This window comes from Grampus griseus, assembly GCF_964374135.1.
Source record: "Grampus griseus genome assembly, chromosome: X".
Taxonomy (NCBI): domain Eukaryota; kingdom Metazoa; phylum Chordata; class Mammalia; order Artiodactyla; family Delphinidae; genus Grampus; species Grampus griseus.
In genome coordinates, this window is record NC_138999.1 from 62,978,820 (window position 1) to 63,004,030 (window position 25,211).

Below are 25,211 nucleotides of genomic sequence, written 5' to 3' on the forward strand. Positions count from 1 at the left end.
CATTTACTTATCCTAAATCTATTACTTGAACTGCCTTGTTTGTGATTGCTTTCAGAACACAGTATTTTTCTGAATATGCTTAAGGGTGGCAATCTCCATCCACTGAGAAAAAGATAATTCTTTGAAACAGTCAAGACTCATCTCAAGGATGACAACATGAACAAACTGAAGAGGGCTGCTTCTCCCAGTTGCTCACAAGTTCCAAGTATCTTCTGAGCAAGCATGACATTCTTGGAATGCCTATGTTGCCCAAGGCAACTTTCAAGGGCATTAACTTGGATGCCAATAAAACTGGCTAGCATACTAAGAAAAAAAGCTACAATTTTTTTCTAGTCATTTCATATTTCAAATCAAGTCATAACTGGGGCCAAGAGCACATTTAATGAGGCTGAGATGACCATTAACATTAAAGATTTCTACAACACATTCCAGCCTCCTTCCAAATTTTTGGAAGTGAAACACCTTGCTACACATAGCGCTAATGTGTATTTAGTAATGCCCAAAGTGATTTACAGAATTTACAATATATGATCTTTCATCCTTCTCAGACTTGCCCTTTGAGTTTTCCTTGGCAAACTACCCAAAACCAATGTTTATTCTAAGAAATCATACCTCATAAGTAATTACTCTAGGACTTGAGATAAATATTTTAAAAAACAAATTAGGGCCCATATTATGGCAGCAGGATTAAAAGCACAACGAAAATAAGCTCTGGAATCAGAGATCAGACTTGGAAATACTCTGCCACTCATTATGTGACCTTGGGCAAATTACCAAATGCCAGTATCTCAGTCACATCATTTATAAAACAGGGTGGTAATAATAAACCTCAGAATAACTGAGGATTAACTTATAGTACTTAATAAAACACCTGACAGCAACGAGAAAAAAATTAGCTGTTTTTAATATAGCCATTAGTAATCCATTTGCAAGGTCTTAAATTTAAATATTGCCTGAATTCAAAGAAACTGGACCCTAGCTTTCATTTCCTGTTTTTTAAATGACCATTAAGAGTATAGCTATAATCCACTCTGATTTATCAAATCTTCTGTTCTAGGTAATGGTCCTTTTCACTAAATTTCCCTCAACATGATGCCTGTGTATTGGCTTACTTTGTTGTCTAGAATGTGAACTATTCAGTGGTGTTGGTGTTCTTGAGTTTCAAAGAATAGAATCATGAACGACACTAAAAGTAAAACCCTGGGAAGGTCATGGGGAAAAGAAGAGCTGACCACACCAAAAATCCCGAGGAACTGTGTTCCTATGCCAATGATAGGGCTCTGTAGGCACTAGAGGAAATGAAATGGTAATAAAATTCACCATCAGCTAAATGAATACCAGTAGCAAGGGGAACTCACATCCAGGTATCAGAATGTGATGACCTACTTAGAAACAAAGACTCTTAGTGGCTTAGGCAACATGTTTAAGAGATTGGAAGTAGGGATGGAAGACAAAAGCTGTGTGAGCACACATGCACACCTAGACAAGTTTTTGTATTTACAGAGATCAAGCAAGGGAGTGGTCAGGGCAATGGTGAGAATACAAGAAACAGCAAAGATGCACCTACTTAAAATGTCGTTTACATAAATCTTTCCCGGATTCTTATATAGAAAGAGTTTAATCTTTTATTTTACCACTGAAAGATTAAGCCATTAAATTACATGATACGGAAGTTATATTCCATAAACCAGTACCTGCCCACACTCAGTGAGGGGAATCAAAATCAAGGTTGCACTGTAATTCTACTTGACTCTAAAAACCACATCTGACATTGGTGTGAAGCAACAGAACCTTTATCAGATCCCCCTTTTAAAAGAAAAACCCAAGGAGAGATGATCAAGCACAAATGATCACTTCATGCATTTTATTGATAGTCTATATTTTAAATCTGCAGTATGACATCTTACATAGGGAAAAAGCTTCTTCCTAAAAGATAACTATTAATAATCAAACCAGCTTTAGTATGACTGACCTTTCAAGGTCTTGTTTTGCATTAAACAAGTTAACTTTTAGCAGGTGTAAAGCACTGTACAAAAAAAAAAAAAAAAAAGAAAAGAAAAAGGAAACTGGGTACATTCTCAAAATTTAACACAGGGCTTCCCAACCAGGAGTCTGCTGGATAGATATTGGAGAAGGGTGTTATGTTCAGGTTTAAATTGAAAGAAAATGAGAAACCAGATAAAGCAAACCAACCAAATTCACTTCACTTTGTGCTCCTTTCTGCTTTTTTGAAAGTCTCTCCCAGAGGTCAGGAAGCCCTGGTATAACAATCACTTTAGTCTTTACAGAACATACATTTATGTGCTTCATGTTCAAAGACATAAAGGCAGCCTTTGTTATTGTTCCCCCTCCAAATCCCCTCAGGTTATTATAGGCTTCAGAAAGCTTTCCAAAATTGCTGCCCAGTTCTTTATCTGAATCTAAGTAAACATCTATACCAAAGCAGCTCTTCCTGGGAGAAGATAAAACAGGCACAGATACATAACCAGGCCAATTGCGTACCTACTCAACTTGATACCTGATCACATGGCCCTACATCTTTAAAAGCAGCACCAGGGACAAACGGAGCCATCAAGAGGTAAAATCCAAACATTGGACAGTTAAAACACAAATCACTCAGTTAAAAGAACGTTAGCAAAGGGGCACTCAAAGGAGTTAAGGCTGGACAGCTGGTTCAGCCATACCTTGGTATTAGGATAAATCTGCAAGATGAGGAACTGATAGAGGAACCCTGAAATAACTAGGCACAGTGGTATGACGGGGTTCACTTTCACTGCATGTCTTTAAGATATCACTCAATCTAAGTAACTATAAAGCAGCTTGGGGGTCTTGAGTAAACAAATCCTAATCAAAAATAAGTATCTCTGAGCGTTGAAGGGTGTGCCTATTTTCTTCAAATTTGAATTAGAATACCTATGTAGACATGAAAATAATCATAAAACTGATACAAACTTGTTATTCCTTGAGAGTCCAACAGCTCAATTCTATACTGTATTTTAGATACAAAATGGAGTTACTTAAATCAAGTGAGATTGCTTACTTGTTGGGAATATTAGTATTTTAGAAATGTTCCAGTTAGGAACTCATTTCAGAATGCTAAAAATTGTAAAGGGCAGGTACGTAACTCACAGCTATTTCTTAGTTGCTTATTAAAAATCTGATTTAAAAATAACTGAAATATTAGTTACTTGGATCTTGCACTTTAATTTTCCAAATGAAGCATGTTATAAGTTGACTTACATTTTCAAATGTTTTTTCAAAAGTGCACAATTTACTCGTTAACTCAATGAATTACAACACTGTTACTGAATATTACACATACTGAAGAATTATACTAAGGGGAAAAAAACGCCTGACACTTTAACATGTGCCTTATCAGTCTCTTGCATTACTAAGGTACAGAATACTTTAGAAAGTAGCAATCAGCATAGTCTTATAAGACAACAAAAGTGCCCTGCACACGTGGCTTCTACGTATTTAATATTGGTAATACATTTGACAGGGAAGCCAGTAAGGTAAAACTTAAAAACTCAAATAAGGCAGATTACAAGTATTTTTCGTTCACAAAAGAACAAAGAAATGGGATGGAGTAAAGGGAGGAATAAAAATATCTTCCATCTTTAAAAGTATCAACAACAACCACAAGGTGCCACTGTATTCTAGCAAGCTGTAAAAATGGCCACTCACCTCCCTATCACATGGGTATTTTGCGAACTGCCAAAAGTTATGGCTGATGCTTGACCCGTTTTATGTCGTGGACATCTGGGAAGCAGGTGATTAAATACAAAGTATATTAAGTGATAACCCTTCATAAATATAATTTGAGACACGGACACTAGGAGATAATACTTGGCACGGAATGAACGTGTTTTCCCAGGGAAAAAAAATTACTTGAGGTAACACTTATAGCTAATAGTTTCCTAATCTTAAAGTTTGGATGAACTCCAACAATCATGTTTTTAGAGATTTTATACATATATATATATATATATATACACACACATACATATATATATAAAATCCTGGTGCTAAACGTTTTTTGTCGTTGTTAACTGTACAACTGATTACCTATACTCCAACACTAATGTGAACACTTTTCTCAATCCCCACCTCCATCAACACCACTGAGGTATAACTAATGTGTTCTTTTTAGAGCAAATATTCCAAATTAAGAATATGGCTCATCTTCTAGTGTTGCTACAGATAAAGTCTGCAAACTTTAAAGCTAACTTGTTCAATTTTGTTTAGTATTAATAAATCTCAATCATGTCAACTGCTTGGAGTTAAACATAACACCTCAAACGTTTCAGACTAGTAAGTGAATTTTAAAAAATAATCTGAAATATTCAAGGAAATTCCGTTTTTAGTACTTTTCCCTATGCCTTGAACAATGTAATTCCAACATTGTTTTTCTTGTTCCTATTACTGCATGAAGTTCAAACTAGGTCCTCAAGACAGAACCTTTCTGTAATAAAGAAAAAGTGCAAAGATACAAAATGAAATGTAAAGTCTTTTGCAAGAAAATGCTTCCTCAAGAGAACAGGTGTTTGGATGCTGGTGGGAAAAAAGATTTTTGTTCTCCAATGTACATCTGACACCTACAAATGACCTTGTCTTCAATGTCCATACTAGTAAGTACATATTGGTCATGGACCTTGCAAAAAAAAAAATCAAGTAGCAAATTCCACTAAAATATTTGCATCCATTCTACACAATCCAATGGAAATTAATGAGTGCTACTGAAAAAGGTTTCCACATGCACATGTCCAATATGTGCATCCTACTGAAGGCTAAAAACTTAAAATTCTATTTCCAGTGTTTATGAATAGCTTCAATATCTACATTCATAACCAGCATTCTGCATGAGTTACCTCTTTAATACTTCACAAATGAGTAAAATACATCTTGGGAGGTTAGGAAGGTACCTGTTAATAACTTTCTTTTATGCTTAGAATGTGATGCAGTTGTTTTTAAACTACTTAAAATGAACACCCCTATATAAGAATGGGACATTTTATACCAAGAGGAAACTGGGTTTGTTTTTAGCCAATCAGGACTACCCTGCAGATCTGAAAACCAAAGAATACACCCTTAGGAAAGGAGACATGGCTCACAAATATAAAGGAATCCTGACTTTTACATGGACAATTTTTTTAAAAAGATAAAATGTATTACATAAGCGCCATAAACAGTAAAATCTGCTTATATTAAAAAAAAATAAGTGAAGCTTTGTTTGGACATTATTTCCTTGCAAGAGCAGTACATATCCTTAGTAAACAACTACCATATTTACAAGTTAATTTCCTTGATACTTAGGTAGGATTGAAAGCCAGAGGAAAATACGAAAGAATGAGCTTTGAAATAATCTTTACAGCTGAGTTGATAACAGTTAAGGTGGCCAGATAATTTCTAAAGCAGACTTGTTTATTTTGTAGAGTATCTGACTAGGCCTGGGTAATTAGCTCACTTTGTTAAAGACCAAGGATGTGTTCAATCTCTCTTTGGGCCCATTATCTTTTCCCAGAAAAACAAAGACAGTCCTCCACAGTCAGACTAATCCTAACCCCAATGAGCCTCAAGAGAAAGCTGGCAAGAGTACTGGGGTTCTTCACAAAGCTTACTAAGGAAACAACATAAAGTGCATATCCCATAGATTTGTGAGTCAGCATTCTCATCTTCAGATATGGGCAGCACATTTAAAAATTTCAATTTCAAATAACCCAACACGACTCACTTTCCACAAAGAATAAAAATCCCTTAATTCTTCACCTTGTCTTTAAATGTGAGATGTTAGGTCTGTGTTAGAGAGATAGTAACAAAACATTAAACAAGTGGCCATTGGTACCTTGAATGACAAATCTCGAAAACGATGCAAATTTGAGACTTTCCTATTAGTACACACATCTGCACCAACTTCAATTTCTATGCTAAAAGTGGTTTATAGTCTCTTTCCTCCATCTTTTGCTTTTTGGGTTTTTTTTTTTGAGGAGCAGACTTGTAAAAAACAGCAGTGTTACTTGTGCTAAGGGGTAGTGGTTTGTTTTCCTTAAACCAAAGCTCTGCCAAATTTGCATCATCTGCTCAAGTAGAATACTGTGTCCAGGATCTCACCATATGAAACCAGTTCACTCACATCTGTATGACTACTGTCTTCATGAAAAGTTTAAGTTCTTCCAAGCAGTTTTCTTTACTCCTCCTGTCTTTCATTTCCTGCCTAAATCCAAGTTAAAATAAACACTTTCCACTGATCTTCAATGCAGTTCAATTCTGCACTCTGTCCTTTCCTCTTTGCATGTCACAGTAGCTGTTCACATACATTAAATATCATAGATATGTTCTGCTCTTACATCTACACACTTACAAAAGCAGCTTTGTACTTTGTTTGGTGTGTTTTTTACTATGTTGGCTCACAAAAAGCAGTTTTTTCATTTCTAAGCATGGTACTTTACAATTTTTAATGCATTAATACAACAGTGCATTGGAAAAGTACTGAGCCTCTACAAAATAGCTTTACATTTTTAAACAAATGAATGTGATTTTTTTTTCACTTACACAAGCATAGGCTTTTTTTTAATATTTCCACAAGATAAATATCTCAATTAAACTATAAGCTCACTCTACAGTGTGCCACAGTGATGGGCTTAGGAGACAGTTATACACTTAGAAGATCCTAACCTTAGTGTTATTTACACTGACATGTCCAATAATATCACCTTGTCTGAAAGGTGAACAAATGATATTCAGAATGTAGGTGAATTTGTGCCAACTAATAACTGGGAACAGTATAGCTTTAAGCAATCACTTAGGAAACATGTACTGTAACTTAGTCTAAACTGGGAATTTCCTTCATCCCTCTTTCCTATGGCATAGGAAACTTTAAAGATCAACATGAAACAGATAAGAGCCATTGCTAAGGCAGATCTTTTAAGATAACAAAGGAGAAACTGACAACTATATATGATAAATCATCAGTAATAACAATTACTGATACTGAAATCAGATTTTTATGTCCTAAAACGTTGCTTTTTAAATATTTCCTTTTATTCTGGAACAGAAATTAGAGGAAGGACAATGATTCATTCAGAAAGCAATGACTCAATTCAGGTTGCTACTTTACATTTAAGCACCACTCAAAAAGTGGACATAAAGCAAGTGATTCCTATTTGCCCATCACTATACCAGCTACATAGCTGAGAGTTCAGACCTTAATCACACAACGCTTTCTCTGTTACCAGAAGCTAAGACTGCTCTGCGACATATAGGACAAGTAGAATTCTCAGATAACCAGCGATCGATGCAGTGGACATGGTACTCATGGGAACAAGGTAGTTTACGAAGTTTGTTGCCTTCTGTGTATTCTGTAATGCAAACACTACAGGTTTTTAATGCATCGTTTTCACCAAAACTTCTCATTGCCAAGTTGTCAATCTGTTCTTTGGTGAGTCCTCTAGGTTGGTCATCATCATCCTCATTTAAGAGGAAAAACTGAGCCAGACTAAGGAAGGGCAAAGAGCCACTTTCATCAAATGTTACTGGGGCCCTGTGTCGACCCTCTCGCCTGGCACCTGATGAGCCTGATGATGAGCTTCCTTCATTACTGCCTTCAAATACCTCTGAGCTAGTCTCTGAACTTTCACCACTGGAACTGGAACTAGGACTGGAACTGGAACTAGAACTGGAACTAGAACTGGAACTTGAACTGGAACTCGAACCAGAACTGCTACTACCACCAGAACCCCCTCTTCCATTCCGTGACTCTGACCTTTCCATATTTCGACTTGAGACTGAGCCACTAGGCTCTGAATCACTATCACTGTACATAAAGTAGCTTAACTCACCAAAACCTGTCATTATCTGCCTTAACATGGTCTGAATTGCAACAGATGTAGTCTCACTTAAACCAGTATTTAAGATTCTACGAATCGGAATTCTGATGGTACTGACATAGGTTCTCACACCTGCTCGCTCAGAACGTGAAAACGTACGCCTAAAACCTCCTCGTTCACTTTCATAAGTGACAGTGTTGTTTGGCGTCTGAGACCTTGACCGAGTTCTGCTAGCTATGCTATCTCTCTGCCGATATTCTCCAGGACGAACTCTTCTTACTTGAAGATCAAGAACTATGGTTGGAGGTCTCTGGCCTGATCCTGTAGATTCACCATTGCCAGTTGTATCTGAAGACCCTGCTCCTTGTGAGGCATTTCTGGTTCCAGAAGCTGCAAAGAGACCTCTACTTAGCAAGTCAGGTCCACTTATTTGCTGTCTCAATGTCACGTGGTGCCGGGTTCTAGAACTTCCCTCAGTCTCATTTACCAAAGGATGCTCAAAAGTCTGAGATGAGATACTATGATGAGATCTTCGTGGAATTTCACTCATTGGATGCAGAGGTGATCTACTTCTTTCAGCTCTTGCTCGGGTCCTCCGATGGTCTGGGCTCCTACTTCTTGCCCTTCTCTGACCTCTGGTAGGTGGGGCTTCTCCTGTTAATGATTCAGTTGAATTTCGTTCTGATCTGGGTGGCCTTGCAGATGTTGATTCAGATCGTGGATTTTCCACTTGCCTTTGGCTGTTGTTGTCCATACTTTCTCCACTAGAACGTCTTGCAGATAGCTCATTTTCATTCTCTGGATTTTGGCTCCCATTATTACGGTTAACATTGATCTCTAAACTGAATCTGAAATCACCACTGTTTGGATTAGTCCGGCTCACTGCTCTCCAAGATTGGTTTCCTCTTTGCCCACTTCTTGTCGTATTTCCAGTTTGTCTGACAGAGTTAAGCCAGTCTATTATAGAGTCACCATTAGACACATCATCTGAAGAGTCTCCACCTGTTTTTAAAAAAGGGAGGGGAGAGAGGGAGAAAAAGGAACTATTAAAATTAGGAAATTATGTAAGAGTACTCAGAAACTTCATATTAGAAAAAAAGAAGAAAGATTCTGAACAGATTTCACATTTACAGATTTTTGTAAACCATACTGCATTGATCTGCAGTAAAAGCAGGAAAGTTTCAATTCCATTTTAAAAGAGCAAGCTAATCGTAGAGAAATTTAGGGAATTTTTTTTTTAAAAAAAGGGAATTGGGAAGAAGTCTATTTTTAGCACTTCATCATATACAGAGCCTAACATACCACTGTGAGCTGACAACATTTTTTCAGTTCACTGCCAACACTAATGTAATCAAACAAGGTAAACACCAGTTAAGGTACAGGGCTAATATTTTAGTTCAAATTACATTTTTTTGTCAAATTTTCATTAGCCTACATTTCTTTAGGCTCTTGACTTAAGTGCCTTTAATAATATGGGACATTTAAAAATACAAGACTGCTTTAGTCACTGCAAAAATATAAACGAGATTTACAGGTTTAAAAGTATTTGAATACTTCTTCACATTACCAAGATTTTAAATTAACATGAAATTGGAGATCAGACCAAGTAAACAGTCTGAACCTAGCACAGTACATATAATGGCACATTCGAGAACCTAACTGTTATCATGGTTTCTTATGTTAGTCAAATTCCCTATTTCACATTGAGGGAGAAACACCAGACCCCAGGTAAGAGCAAGATTTCTCAACAATGGGACTATTTATATTTTGAGCCAGATAATTCTTTGTTGTGGGGGCTGTGCTGTGCATTTTAGGATGTTTAGCAGCATCCCTGACCTCCACCCACTAGATACCAATAGCAAACCCCCAGTCATGACAACCAAAAATGTCTCCAGGCATTGGCAATGTCCCCTAGGGGGCAAAATTATACCCCATTGAGAACCATCAGATTAGAGAATGCAACATGTCTTTCTGCTGGTGAGGAACTCATGTTTATAAGGAAGGAATAATACAGTAGGTAGGGGGAAATTTCAATGGAGGTGGAAAATCAAGAAAAAAAATCACATTTAAAATAGGCCATTCCTCACTATGCTCCAATTAACACAAAAAACCCAAAGGTGAAGCAGAAAAAAAAAGTTAACATTCTCACCAAATATCAAGAAAATGCCAGTTGTTTTTATGAGCAGTTACTTAGCACCAAATTAATTTGTGTCATTGCTAGATTATCTTTGGCTGACATTTATCGTTAGGAAGCTCCTTATCCATTCCATCCTCCACCCCCAAGCAAAATTTACCTCTATTTTCATCTGAGTTTTGTGGTGGTGGGCCCTCTTTAATTTGTTGTAGTCTTCTCAGCAACTCTTCCTCAGTACTTTCACCTAAAATAGTTTAAAATGTTTGCCAAATTATGAATAAAAAACAATGACTTATCCATCTGAGATGACAACCAGAGAGTGAGTAGGAAACCTGGGTAAAATTCACCTATTTGAGAGCATGACATTACAACTTATATTTATTCACATTTCTTTCCAGTTTACAAAATGCTTTTGCATACAGTATCTCATTGTTTAAAACTGCAACTCTGGGAGGTAGATATTATCTGCATTTTAAAACAATGAAACAGACTGAGTGAGAGACTGATGTGTTAATTAATATATGGCAGGGCAAGAATGCCAACTTTGGCATTCTGACTCAAGTCTGGTACTGTTGCCTCAAAATGCACTCTCTCTTATAAGAGCCATGCTAACTAACACCTTACCTTTTAAAATTTAAGGAATCACTCAAAGTTAATAGAATTAACAAGAAACGAGGAAGAAGGGAGATAATGAATTTTAACTAGATTCAAATGGGCCCTAATCAGGCAAAGGAGAATAACCAAGCACAAAGTTCTGAATAATTGACTATTTTACCCAAGGCTAGCTTTGATTGATTATGACAGAGTAAGTCTCTCCTAAGAACTGAAGTTCCCATTAGCTCCTCAAGACTACTAATGTCTAGTAAGTTATATAAAGATAAATAACAAAAAGATTTTTCAGGTCCACTCTCTTGAATTTAGCTCATTATAAATTCATAATATAATTCCTAACTAAAAAACCTGACATAGGATTATTCCAAATATGAGTGAACAAAATCATGTAATAAGTACAGCAGTTAATGTCACTCTACATCCTTTGTATTAAAATCATACTTCATAATGGCTAAAGAAACATTTTTTTAAAATACAGGTTTCCTTTTTTTTTAAGACCAGCAATTTACATATATAAATCCTTAAACTACACATTGCATACCTGGGGTGCCTAGCAAATTGTTATCCCTCATAAGCCTATAATCTTCTTCACTGAGGTTATTTACAAATTGATAGAAAGCTTCTTCCCGATCCAATCGGTCCATCTGACTTCTGCGCTGTGCTGCAGACTGATCACCGCTTCCTTTATCGTTAGAATCTGAGCTTTCCATCTTGATGAACAAGTGGAAAATTATCTAAAAGGAGAAAGGAGATCAATCTTGAAAACAGAAGTCAGTATGTATTCTATAGAACAGTTTTAGTTATGGGAAAATCCAGAATGCAGGTCCAGACGTGGATTTTAAGACCTCATATGAATGAAATTTCTTAACAGAAAAACTCCTGAAAAGCACTGTTATACTACGAAAAGACTAGGTCAGGGGTTGGCAAACTATGGCCCATGGGCCAAATTTAGCCCTGGTGCCTATTTTTTTCTCCTTGAGATCTAAGAATGATTTTTACACCTTTAAATGTTTTTTTAAGAGAATATTCTGTGATGTGTGAAAATTATATGAAATCCAAATTTCAGTGTTTAAGTTTTATTGGAATACAGCCATACACATTCACTTATTTTCTATGGCTGTTTCATGCTATAATGGCAGAGCTGAGTAGTTGTGACCAAGACTGTATGTAGCACTCTCACTGCTTTGCACTGGCGATCTGTGCATTGTAAGTTGCAGTGATGCAATTATAACTTGACAGCATTTCAAGTGCCATGCTTATCACCAAACTGTGATATTTTTTTAATTACCAATGCACACTCATCATATTAAATGAAGAGAAAATGGACTTCAAATGCCTAAAGGTGCAGTGGAGTATGGATTATTTTGTTATTAGATGGCAAAGGTTATATTTATAATGCAACAGCACTAAAACTGTGCTAAAATAATAAAATATACATTAATATTATCAGACTAAATAAGCATTCATCACAATATTCCCAATTCACAGGAAAGCTACAGTCTGAAAAATTAAAAAATTTAAAACAAAGTATCTCATCACAAAATATTTCCCCACAAAAGTAAAAAATGAGGCTTCAACCAGAGTAAGTTTCCAAGTGGCTCATTTGTTGGCTAAGCAAGCAAAGCCATTTGTTGATGATGTGTTAGTTAAACTGTGTTTGACTGCAGAAGCTAAAGAAATTTGTCCACAGAAAATAAATTTAAGATTATTAGCCTTTTGATGAGAACAGTTGCTCAGAAAGTTGAGGATATTGGGATATGTCAATAATCAAGTGAAAAACAAGGGAGCAAATGATTTTGAGTGGTTTTCCTTGGTTCTTGATGAGCTGACAAATATAACTGATACTATTCAGCTGTTTATTCAAGGAGGCAAACATTGATTATTTGAGGAGTTTGAAGTAACTAAAGAAGTGACCTCTATAAAGAGTTTGCATGGAACAACTAACTACAGGTGATAATATTTTCAAAGAAGCTGAGAAACACTAATTCAGCACAACATGAAGTGGAATCTGCTAAGATGTGTTACAACTAAAACAGTGGTTAAAAAAAAAGTGTAGACCTACTTGGACAAATTTACAATGCCTATGAATATGTAAGGTGTTTAAAGTCTATGGTTATTCATTATATAGTAGTTATAGGTAGTCTGTAGAAAATATTTGTATCTATCATTACTGAACCAGTGATGTCAATGGTGAACTTCACTATGCTGGACTTAAACATAGTGAGTTCCATGAATTTTTGTCAGAAATAGAAGCTGAATATCCTGACTTGCTCTACCAGGTGCTCATTTTGATGGTTTAGCACTGGTAAAGTTTTACTGTGATTTGTTGTACCCAGGTCCAAGATTAGATTTGTTTCTGAATGAAAGGAACTACTCTCAATTACTATTACCAAACAAGGAATGGCTTGGGAAATTAGCTTTTTCTGAAGACTTCATAATGTTTCTGAATGAACTCAACCTAAAATTACAGTGCTTATAATATGTAAATCTTATACTACAGTAAAGTCATTTCAACAATAACTAACACTGGAATCACAATGTCAAGCTGCTTTATGCACTTCTTGTGCTATCAAAGAAATGAGAGCTCCATTCCTATAGAAATTGTAGCAGATATATTTTCTAAGCACAAACTACAATTCCAGAAGTGTTTTTTGGACCTCAATGCAAGTACAAAGGAAATTTCCTTATTTCAAAATCCACTTAACTGTGTAACTGAGGAGCTTCCACCTACCCTACAATTGAAAGTGATGACTCTGCCGTCTAATGATATGCCTGCTAAAAAGGTAAATAACAAGAGAAGAATCTAATGAAAAATTCTATAAACACCTTCTAAGGGGTGAATATACTTCATTAAAATTATATGCTTGTGTACTGATTAGAGAGCAAGACCTACCTATATGTGTGAATAGACATTTTCAAAGATGAAATATGTAAAATCTCACTTCAAGTCAGAAAACACTAAATGAACATCTGCAAATGATTTTGATAAGGAGGATGTTTAGCCCCAATTAAGCAAAATGTTACCCCTCCGTCAGCAAAAGAATACCATTCTTCTCGTTAGTAGACCTATATTACAAAATATTGTACTCAATTATTATTACATTGTGAGTTTTATCAAGAAAAACTTTGTGGAAATTTGGTTTCTTTGTTTTTAAATAAATAACTATGTAATATGCTCAATTTTGATTAGAAAAGTGAAAAAAATTTACTATCTGGACTTCTGCAGAAAGTTTGCCAACCCCTGCTCTGGGATAGGACATGAAACTAGCCAAAACTTCCTTTTTTTTTTTTTTAAACAACTTTATTAGAGTATAATTGCTTTACAATGGTGTGTTAGTTTCTGCTGTATAACAAAGTGAATCAGCTATACGTATACATATATCCCCATATCCCCTCCCTCTTGCGTCTCCCTCCCACCCTCCCTATCCCACCCCTCTAGGTGGACACAAAGCACAGAGCTGATCTGCCTGTGCTATGCGGCTGCTTCCTACTAGCTATCTATTTTACATTTGGTAGTGTATATATATCCATGCCACTCTCTCACTTAGTCCCAGCTTACCCTTCCCCCTCCCTGTGTCCTCAAGTCCATTCTCTACATCTGCACCTCTATTCCTGTCCTGCCCCTAGGCTCTTCAGAACAATTTTGGGTTTTTTTAGATTCCATATATATGTGTTAGCATACGGTATTTGTTTTTCTCTTTCTGACTTACTTCACTCTGTTATGACAGACTCTAGGTCCATCCACCTCACTACATATAACTCAATTTCGTTTCTTTTTCTGGCTGAGTAATATTCCACTGTATATATGTGCCACATCTTCCTTATCCATTCATCTCCTGATGGACACTTAGGTTGCTTCCATGTCCTGGCTACTGTAAATAGAGCTGCAGTGAACATTATGGTACATGACTCTTTTTGAATTATGGTTTTCTCAGGGTATATGCCCAGTAGTGGGATTGCTGAGTCGTATGGTAGTTCTATTTGTAGTGTTTGAAGGAAACTCCATACTGTTTTCCGTAGTGGCTGTATCAATTTACATTCCCACCAACAGTGCAAGAGGGTTGCCTTTTCTCCACATCCTCTCCAGCATTTATTGTTTCTAGATTTTTTGATGATGGCCATTCTGGCTGGTGTGAGGTAATACCTCATTGTAGTTTTGATTTGTATTTCTCGAATGATTAGTGATACTGAGCATCCTTTCACGTGTCTGTTTAGCCAAAACCTCTTAATTGTCATTCACTACTTGTACAGCATTAGATAATTACTGTATTGGCAGACCTCCACACACTCATTAACCACTCTAATGAAAAAACAATGGTAGTAAACAATCTAAACTAAGAGAAGAATCCAAACAAAAAATTTCATTCTCTAACTCTTTTCCTTCCAACCTCAGATTGACCTTATTGAACTTCATATTGACAAAATAAAAGTTAATTCCATAAACATATGAAAATCCAATTTGTAGAAAAGAGGTAATCTATATTGGTACTAGGATTTAATCCCACACACAACACATGAAGTACCTGGATGTTTACAAGTCAGTACTAGAGAAAAATAAAAACAAACTGTCTTTCAGATATAAAAATAAAGAAGCCTCTCTACCTGTCTGATGAGTCTAAACAAATTTCAGGCTGTACATGGGCACACCTAGCTCTCCCCATTGTCTCTCTTAGATCATTATTTTTAGAACTACTCTATCATTGTTTAAACAAATAAGATAAAAATGTCAAGGAAGGGGAGGGAGATGCAATATTTTTGGAGTTTCCTAACCTCATAACCAAGATTCCTTACTTTTGGTAAGAGTAAGCTATATAAATTTCTCAAATATACTGTTTTCATAATAACCTGAAACTTTAAGAAGACTACAAGTCAAGAGCTTAAATAAAACACTCATAAAAGTTATATGGGCCAGGCAATCAAAGAAACAAACAAAAGGAAGCCAAAATTTCCCATATGTACCTAAGTAACAACTTAGTATTGGTAATAGCACACAGCTAATTTTTAAAACTACAGAAAAGCACAAAGGAAAAAGTTCATCCATAATTTCTCAAACCAAAGAAAACCACATTTGGCTAACATTAAGCAGTTAATATTCTGAACACTAACAACATGACAAAGTCCACTTGTGAAGGATCAATAAATAATCCTGAAAGTAATTTATAAAAAATACAACTCAGGAGCAGAAGCAAGGAGAACTACAATCCTGCAGCCTGTGGAACAAAAACCACATTCACAGATAGACAGGATGAAAAGGCAGAGCGCTATGTACCAGATGAAGGAACAAGATAAAACCCCAGAAAAACAATTAAAAGAAGTGGACATAGATAACCTTCCAGAAAAAGAATTCAGAATAATGATAGTGAAGATGATCCAGGACCTCGGAAAAAGAATGGAGGCAAAGAACGAGAAGACGCAAGAAATGCTTAAAAAAGACCTAGAAGAATTAAAGAACAAACACCTAGAAGAATTCAAGAACAAACAAACAGAGATGAACAATACAATAACTGAAATGAAAAATACACTAGAAGGAATCAATAGCAGAATAACTGAGGCAAAAGAATGGATAAGTGACCTGGAAGACAGAATGGTGTAATTCACTGGTGCGGAACAGAATGACGAAAAAAGAATGAAAAGAAATGAAGACAGCCTAACAGACCTCTGGGACAACATTAAACGCAACAACATTCGCATTATAGGGGTCCCAGAAGGAGAAGAGAGAAAGGACCCGAGAAAATACTTAAAGAGATTACAGTTGAAAACTTCCCTAACATGGGACAGGAAATAGCCACCCAAGTCCAGGAACCACAGAGAGTCCCAGGCAGGATAAACAGAAGGAGAAACATGCCGAGACACATAGTAATCAAGCTGACAAAAATTAAAGACAAAGAAAAATTATTAAAAGCAACAAAGGAAAAACGACAAAAAACATACAAGGGAACTTCCATAAGGTTAACAGTTGCTTTCTCAGCAGAAACTCTACAAGCCACAAGGGAGTGGCTATGTGATGAAAGGGAAGAACCTACAACCAAGATTACTCTACCCGGCAAGGATCTCATTCAGATTCAACAGAGAAATCAAAACCTTTACAGACAAGCAAAAGCTAAGTGAATTCAGCACCAGCAAACCAGCTCCACAACAAATGCTAAAGGAACTTCTCTAAATGGGAAACACATGAGAAGAAAAGTACCCAAAAAAACAAACCCATAACAATTAAGAAAATAGAGCCAGATCCAAGGAGCACAGTGATTAAGGATGCCTGAGTCAATGAAGCTGTTTTCAGCACATACACACAAAAGACACTAAAGAGGATAGCATCTCTGGGTAGGAAGGGACATTAGAGGTCTAGTCCAACCTCCTAAACAGAGAAAGAAGCTATAAGCTTCGCCTGGGAGGTCAAGGAAAGACTCAAGTTAGTGAAAAAAGAGGAGGGAGGGAAGGGAGGGATAACATATCGATAATTACCTTAAATGTGAATGGATTAAATGCTTCAACCAAAAGACACAGGCTTGCTGAATGGACACAAAAACAAGACCCATACACATGCTGTCTACAAGAGACCCACTTCAGACCTGGGACATATACAGAATGAAAGTGAGGGGAGGGAAAAAGATATCCCATGCAACTGGAAATCAAAAGAAAGCTGGAGTAGCAACACTCATATCAGATAAAATGAAGAATGTTACAAGAGACAAGGAAGGACACTACATAATGATCAAGAAATCAATCCAAGAAGAAGATATAACAATTATAAATATATATGTGCCCAACAAAGGAGCATCTCAATACATAAGGCAACTGCTAACAGTTATAAAAGAGGAAATCGACAGTAACACAATAATAGTACAGGATTTTAACACCTCACACCAATAGAGAGATCATTCAAACAGAAAATTAATAAGGAAACACAAGGTCTAAATGACACAACAGACGTGATAGATTAAATTGATATTTATAGGACATTCCATCCAAAAACAGGAGATTACAACACTTTCTTCTCAAGTGCGCATGGAACATTCCCCACAATAGACCACATCTAAGGTCACATCAAGCCTCAGTAAATTTAAGAAAACTGAAATCATATCAAGCATCTTTTCTGACTACAACGCTATAAGATTAGAAATCAATTACAGGAAAAAACGTAAAAAACACAAACACATGGAGGCTAAACAATACGTTACTCAATAACCAAGAGCTCACTGAAGCTACCAAAGAGGAAATCAAAAAATACCTAGAGACAAATGACAATGAAAACACGACGATCCAAAACCTATGGGATGCAGCAAAAGCAATTCTAAGAGGGAAGTTTATAGCAATACAAGTCTACCTCAAGAAACAAGAAAAATCTCAAATAAACAATCCAACCTTACACCTAAAGGAAATAGAGGAAGAAGAACAAACAAAACCCTAAGTTAGCAGAACAAAAGATACCATAAAGATCAGAGCAGAAATAAATGAAACAGAAACAAAGAAAACAGCAAAGATCAATAAAACTGAAGCTGGTTCTTTGAGAAGATAAACAAAACTGATAAACCATTAGCCAGACTCACCAAGAAAAAGACAGAGAGGACTCAAATCAATAAAATTAGAAACGAAAAAGGAGAAGTTACAACAGACACCGCAGAAATACAAAGCAACCTAAGAGACTGCCACAAGCAACTCTATGCCAATAAAATGGACAACCTAGAAGAAATGAACAAATTCTTAGAAAGATATAACCTTCCAAGACGGAACCAGGAAGAAACAGAAATAATGAACAGACCAATCACAAGTAACGAAATTGAAACTGTGATTAAAAACCTTCCAACAACAACAACAAAAAACCTTCCAACAAACAAAAGTCCAGGACCAGATGGCTTCACAGGTGAATTCTATCAAACATTTAGAGGAGAGATAACACCCATCTGTCTCAAACTCTTCCAAACAATTGCAGAGGAAGGACACTCCCAAACTCATTCTATAAGGCCACCATCACCCTGATAGCAAAACCAGACACAGATACTACAAAAAAGGAAAATTACAGACCAATATCACTGATGAATATAGATGCAAAAATCCTCAACAAAATACGAGCAAACAGAATACAACAACACAATAAAAGGATCATACACCATGATCAAGTGGGATTTATCCCAGGGAGGCAAGGATTCTTCAATATACATAAATCAATCAATGTGATACACCATATTAACAAATTGAAGAATAAAAACCACATGATTATCTCAATAGATGCAGAAAAAGCTTTTGACAAAACTTAACACCCATTTATGATAAAAACGCTCCAGAAAGTGGGCAAAGAGGGAACCTACCTCAACATAATAAAGGCCATATATGACAAACCCACAGCAAACATCATTCTCAATGGTGAAAAACTGAAAGCATTTCCTCTAAGATCAGGAACAAGACAAGGATGTTCGCTCTCACCACTATTATTCAACATAGTTTTGGAAGTTTTAGCCACAGCAATCAGCGAAGAAAAAGAAATAAAAGGAATCCAAATTGGAAAAGAAGAAGTAAAGCTGTCGCTGTTTGAAGATGATGTGATACTAAACATAGAGAATCCTAAAGATGCCACCAGAAACTACTAGAGCTAATCAATGAATTTTGTAAAGTTGCAGGATACAAAATTAATGCACAGAAATCTCTTGCATTCCTATACACTAATGATGAAAAATCTGAAAGAGAAATTAAGGAAACACTCCCATTTACCACTGCAACAAAAAGAATAAAATATCTAGAAATAACCTACCTAGGGAGACAAAAGACCTGTATGCAGAAAACTATAAGACACTGATGCAAGAAATTAAAGATGATACAAACAGACGGAGAAATATACCATGTTCTTGGATTGGAAGAATCAATATTGTGAAAATGAATATACTACCCAAAGCAATCTACAGATTCAATGTAAACCCTATCAAACTACCAATGGCATTTTTGACAGAACTAGAACAAAAAATCTTAAAATTTGTATGGAGACACAGAAGACCCCGAAGAGCCAAAGCAGTCTTGAGGGAAAAAAACAGAGCTTGGGGAAATCAGACTCCCTGACTTTAGACTATACTACAAAGCTACAGTAATCAAGATAATATGGTACTGGCACAAAACCAGAAATATAGATCAATGGAACAGGATAGAAAGCCCAGAGATAAACCCATGCACCTATGGCCAGCTAAGCTATGACAAAGGAGGCAAGGATATACAATGGAGAAGACAGTCTCTTCAAAAAGTGGTGCTGGGAAAACTGGACAGCTACATGTAAAAGAATGAAATTAGAACACTCCCTAACACCATACACAAAAATAAACTCAAAATGGATTCGAGACATAAATGTTAGAGGAAAACACAGGATAGAACACTCTTTGACATAAATCATAGCAAGGTCATTTATGATCCACCTCCTAATGGAAATAAAAACAGAAATAAACAAATGGGACCTAATGAAACCTAAAAGTTTTTGCACATCAAAGAAAGCTACAAACAAGATGAAAAGACAACCCTCGGAATGGGAGAAAATATTTGCAAACGAATCAATGGACACAGGATTAATCTCTGAAACGTATAAACAGCTCATGTAGCTCAATATTAAAAAAACAAACAACCCAATCAAAATATGGGCAGAAGACCTAAATAGACATTTCTCCAAAGAAGACATACAGATGGCCAAGAAGGACATGAAAAGCTGCTCAACATCACTAATTAGAGAAATGCAAGTCAAAACTACAATGAGGTATCACCTCACACCAGTTAGAATGGGCATGATGAGAAAATCTACAAACAACAAATGCTGCAGAGGGTGGGGAGGAAATGGAACCCTCTTACACTGTTGGTGGGAATGTAAATTGATACAGCCACTATGGAGAACAGTATGGACGTGCCTTAAAAAACTAAAAATAGCATTACCATATGACCCAACAATCCCACTACTGGGCATATACCCAGAGAAAACCATAATTCTAAAAGATACATGCACCCCAATGTTCACCGCCTCACTATTTACAATAGCCAGGTCATGGAAGCAACGTAAATGCCCATCGACAGACAAATGGATAAAGATGTGGTACATATATACAATGCAACATTACTCAGCCCTAAAAAGGAATAAAATTGGGTTATTTGTAGAGACGTTGATGGATCTAGAGACTGTCACACAGAGCAAAATCAGAAAGAGAAAAACAAATATCGTATATTAATGCATATATGTGGAACCTAGAAAAATGGTACAGATGAACCGGTTTGCAAGGGCAGAAATAGAGACACAGATGCAGAGAACAAACGTATGGACACCAAGGGGGGAAAGTGGCGGGGAGTGGTGGTGGTGTGATGAACTGGGAGATTGGGAATGATATATATACAGTAATATGTATAAAATGGATAACTAATAAGAACCTGCCGTATAAAAAAATGAATAAAATTCAAAAAAAATATACAACTCAGTAGGGCTGAAAGGCTTTAAAAATGTAAAGCTTTCAAAGAAGGGAAAAACATCTGATAAGTTCTGACATTTGCAGGACATGAACCAAAGATAACAGAAAACTCACATACCAAGGACTGTTACAAGTATGGCACAAAGTCTTAAGAATAGTGCCAGGGAGGTTAAAGCCCACAAGAAACAGAAACTTTCAGAAGTACAGGAAAGATTTTTTAAAATGGCTTTGAAAAACAAAATCTGAAAGAAGAATGGAGTCTTGTACTAAACATGTGTGTGTGGGGGCGTTGGTATATTAACAGAAGATGGTAGGTAGAGTCACTCAACTTCTGTTTTATTCAACACGGAGAATCATCTTCCAACTGGAAGTAGTGGAAAAAAACAAATTTCTCAGAGAGAATCAAGAGCCAAAACTGCAATATTTCCAATGATAATCTTTGAGAAATCACAGAGAACAGGAAAGATGCTAGATGATGTAATCTTCAAAGAAAGTGACATCTATAAGCTATAGCACAGCAAAATCTGACGAGAAACCTAGGGGGAAATTCTGCAATAGACTATCAGATACATTGCAAACACGTAGAAGAAATATGTTTACCAGAAGTGGAATTCACTGCCAAATTAACCTCATTTGCTTTACATAGTTTTCTTTCACATACAACTTGCTTTACAAGATTCTCACATTAAAATCACCTGGGGGAGCTTTCTCTGGGGCGAACTAGACAGTGATGTTTTAAAAATTCCACAGGTAATTCCATTGTGCAGTCAGGGATGAGAAACTCTTTGATAGGGGCATCAGGATAATACTGCCGACTAGTCTAGCTTGGTTTCTGTACAGAGTCTGAAAAGGTTTTGCATCCTATCGTTATGGAGAAATGTGGACTAGATCAGTGCTTCTCAAACTTCAGCATACAAACGAATCATATGGAAATCTTGTAAAAATACAGATTCTGATTCAGTAGGTTGGGGGTGAGGCCTGAGAGCATGCACTTTAAATAAGCCTCCAAGTGATGCTGATGCTGCTGATCAGTCTGAGTAGCAAGGAGCTTGATGACAATACAATTTAACAGATTCACAGTTGTTAAATAACACTCTCAAAGATTATGGAGCAATGTTAACCTGCAAACAGCCCTGTCTTTAGCATTTTTAAAAGAACCATGTCAAAGACATGCTAAACAAATCTACAGACAACTCAAAGCTGGGAGTTAGTAATGAAGATGTATACGACAAAAAATATTCTGAATTCTCTGGGCTGTGAAGATGAGCTGAAATCAACAAAATGATGATAAATGTGCTACCTTAAACACTTTAAGGGTTAGCAAGCTGAAGTAATCCATAGTAAGAGTACAGAATGGGGGGGCTTCCCTGTGGTGCAGTGGTTAAGAATCCACCTGCCAATGCAGAGGACACAGGTTCAATCCCTGGTCCGGGAAGATCCCACATGCCGCAGAGCAACTAAGCCCACGTGCCACAACTACTGAGCCCGCGTGACGCAACTACTGAAGCCCTTGCACCTAGAGCCCGTGCTCCACAACAAGAGAAGCCACTGCAATGAGAAGTCCGTGCACCGCAATGAAGAGTAGCCCCCTGCCCCGTTTGCCACAACTAGAGAAAGACTGCATGCAGCAACGAAGACCCAACACAGCCAAAAATAAATAAATTAAAAAAAAAAGATTACAGAATAGGGGAAAAAAACCTGTCTTGGTGAGTTCACATGAAGACCTGAAGTTTTTAGTTAACAAAAGCTCAATAAAAAGACCGTTTGACCTGGCTGCTAAGAAACCTAAGAGTCACATGTTGTTTTCCCAGGCCATAGTGTTCAGATAAAAGTAGGTAACAGTGCCAATGCAACTTGCACTTCAGACTATATGCAGAGTATTTGAAACATTTAAAATACCTCCAAAAAGACATCGACAAACACAAGAAAGTATCTAGAGTGACCAAGATGGTGAGAAGCCAGGGAATACCATAAAAGAAACGGTTGAGGGGCTTCCCGGTGATCCAGTGGTAAAGAATCCGCCTTCCAATGCAGGGAAAGTGGGCTCGATCCCTGGCCAAGGAACTAAGATCCCACATGCCGCAGGGCAACTAATGCCACATGCCACGACTACTGAGCTCATGCGCCTCAGCGAGAGAGCCCACGTGCTCTGGAACCCGCGTGCCACAACAAAGAGCCCTCGCCGCAAGGAAGATCCTGCATGCTGTGACGAAGACCCTGCATGCTGCAACTAAGACCTGACGCAGCCAAAGAAAATAACTTAAAAAAAAAAAAAGAAATGGTTGAATTACTTGGAGATGTCTAGCCTGAAGACAAGACTAAAAATGGACATGATTACCATCTTCAAATATTTGGAGTTATAACATGAAAGAGAGCAGAACCATAGGGTCAAACTAGGGCCAAGAGTTGAAGAAACATGGAAGCAGATAATTCTGTCTTTTAATAGTCTAACAAATAAGATTGTCTAAAAGTGGAGATGTAACCAGTCTCTCGAAGCAAGCTATTACCAATCTCTGGAAATATTCAAGCAGAGGCTAGATATTAGATGGGAGTTTGTCCTTATTAGGTGGGAGTTTGAACAGACTGATTTCAAAAGACCCTTTGGACTAAAATGTCATTAAGGATGGAGAGCCCCTTGGTTTTCTATTCTGGGCCTAGGGTCATACTAAGCCACATATTCCCAGTGGCACAATTTTGTTATAATGTTTTCTTGGTAAGACCAGTCCACTTATATTGCCCCATCCCCTCCCTCCAACACACTTTGCGCTTTACTACCTTCACACTTCTACTAATGCTGATCCTTCAGCCCCCGCTTAGTCTTTCCCCATTTCCCTCACGCCTCAAGGTTTAATGAAATCTTATCACCTAAGAAGCTATTACTATCTCAGCTATCAAATTTTTCATCCATCTCTGCACACAGCATTTGTCTGTACCACTAGTGTCACTTCCTGCCTTACATGGTCTTTTTATATTTTTGAAATATTAATTTTATTAATATCTTATTTACCCAACATAACCAAAATATCATTTCAACATGTTATCAATACAAAAATTAGCGAGATGTTTTATATTTTTTAAAAATTCTAAGTCTCAGAAATCTGGTGTGTAATTTACACTTACAGCACATCTCAAGTTGGATGCTAAACCTTCATTAAAGTGAAATGTAGTCCTAATGAAACAACAAAGTTGTGTTTAATGGAAAAAATTTACACTTTCAGTTTTTTATTTAGCTTAATTAAAATTAAAGAAACTTAAAAGTTCAGTTCCAGTTAATTAGTGACATTTCAAGTGTCCAGTAGCCACATGTGCTTAGGGGTTACCATATTGGACAGTGCAGCTTTAAAGAATCTGTTTGTAAGACAGCAACCCCACATATGGAAAGAGCTTTAAAGTGTTCTCAATGTATAGTTTATGCTCTATAAACCCACTATTTATGCATCTCCTTTATATTTTCCAAAAATAAAATAATACTCTACAAAAACACACGGGATAGATGATTCTTTCCTACACTCACCGATCTTCAAGTTCACTCTTGACATTCTAGAATTTCTAACATTTCCTACATGGAAACTAGAGACAAAAAAGTCATACCTCCATTCAAAACCCTCCCAAACACTGTGATTTTACAGACTGTTAAATCCTAAATAGCTCCCACCTGATGAGTTTAGAGGTTGCTTTATTCTATTCAAGAAGGATTTTTATTTTGGTTTAATTTTACTTTTTAATTCAAAGTTTTAGCAACGAGACACACTCACAAAGCAACATGTGAACAAATCCAAATTACTATTAGTTCCATAATAACACGCCGCTCTCCTTTCCCCCTGCCTACACCAGAGAAAATAAAGGAAAATATTTTCCCCACATGGCATCCCTGCAACGCACTCATTTATTTCAAAATTGCAACCAAACTGGCAAGGCTTCATTAAACAGAACACAATGTTTTTGCTAAGGTATAGATTTCCATTTAAAATGCAGTCTGTTTCTTGTAGTTGATTAGGGCACAGGGAGAGAAAAAGCCAATTTGCTCCCCTACTTTTGCCCAAAGCCTTCATTCTTTCTGCCTCATTCCGCACTTCCCCTAGGTTGGGAGTGGTGGTCAAGAGATTCCAGCACTGGCAAGACATCTCTACCCTGTATGGACATTTAAGGGGTGAGTTACGGCTGTAACACCTGCCGAGGTCCCCCGGACTAGAAGTAATTATCAATACATCTTCA

The 25,211-nt window shown here is 36.8% G+C and overlaps 1 protein-coding gene across 1 annotated transcript in view; it reads right to left on the reverse strand.

The window, feature by feature from the left end:
- Positions 1–1,687: 1,687 nt before the first annotated feature.
- Positions 1,688–25,211, reverse strand: part of RLIM (ring finger protein, LIM domain interacting) — a 36,611-nt gene continuing 13,087 nt past the window's right edge. Inside the window, exons 2-4 of the mRNA XM_082680944.1 lie at positions 11,114–11,306; positions 10,121–10,204; positions 1,688–8,828 (exon numbers count right to left, since the gene is read on the reverse strand). Coding sequence (XP_082537070.1) covers positions 7,210–8,828; positions 10,121–10,204; positions 11,114–11,282 — 1,872 coding nt within the window. The 5' untranslated portion in view covers positions 11,283–11,306 and the 3' untranslated portion in view covers positions 1,688–7,209. The remainder of the gene's footprint in view (positions 8,829–10,120; positions 10,205–11,113; positions 11,307–25,211) is intronic.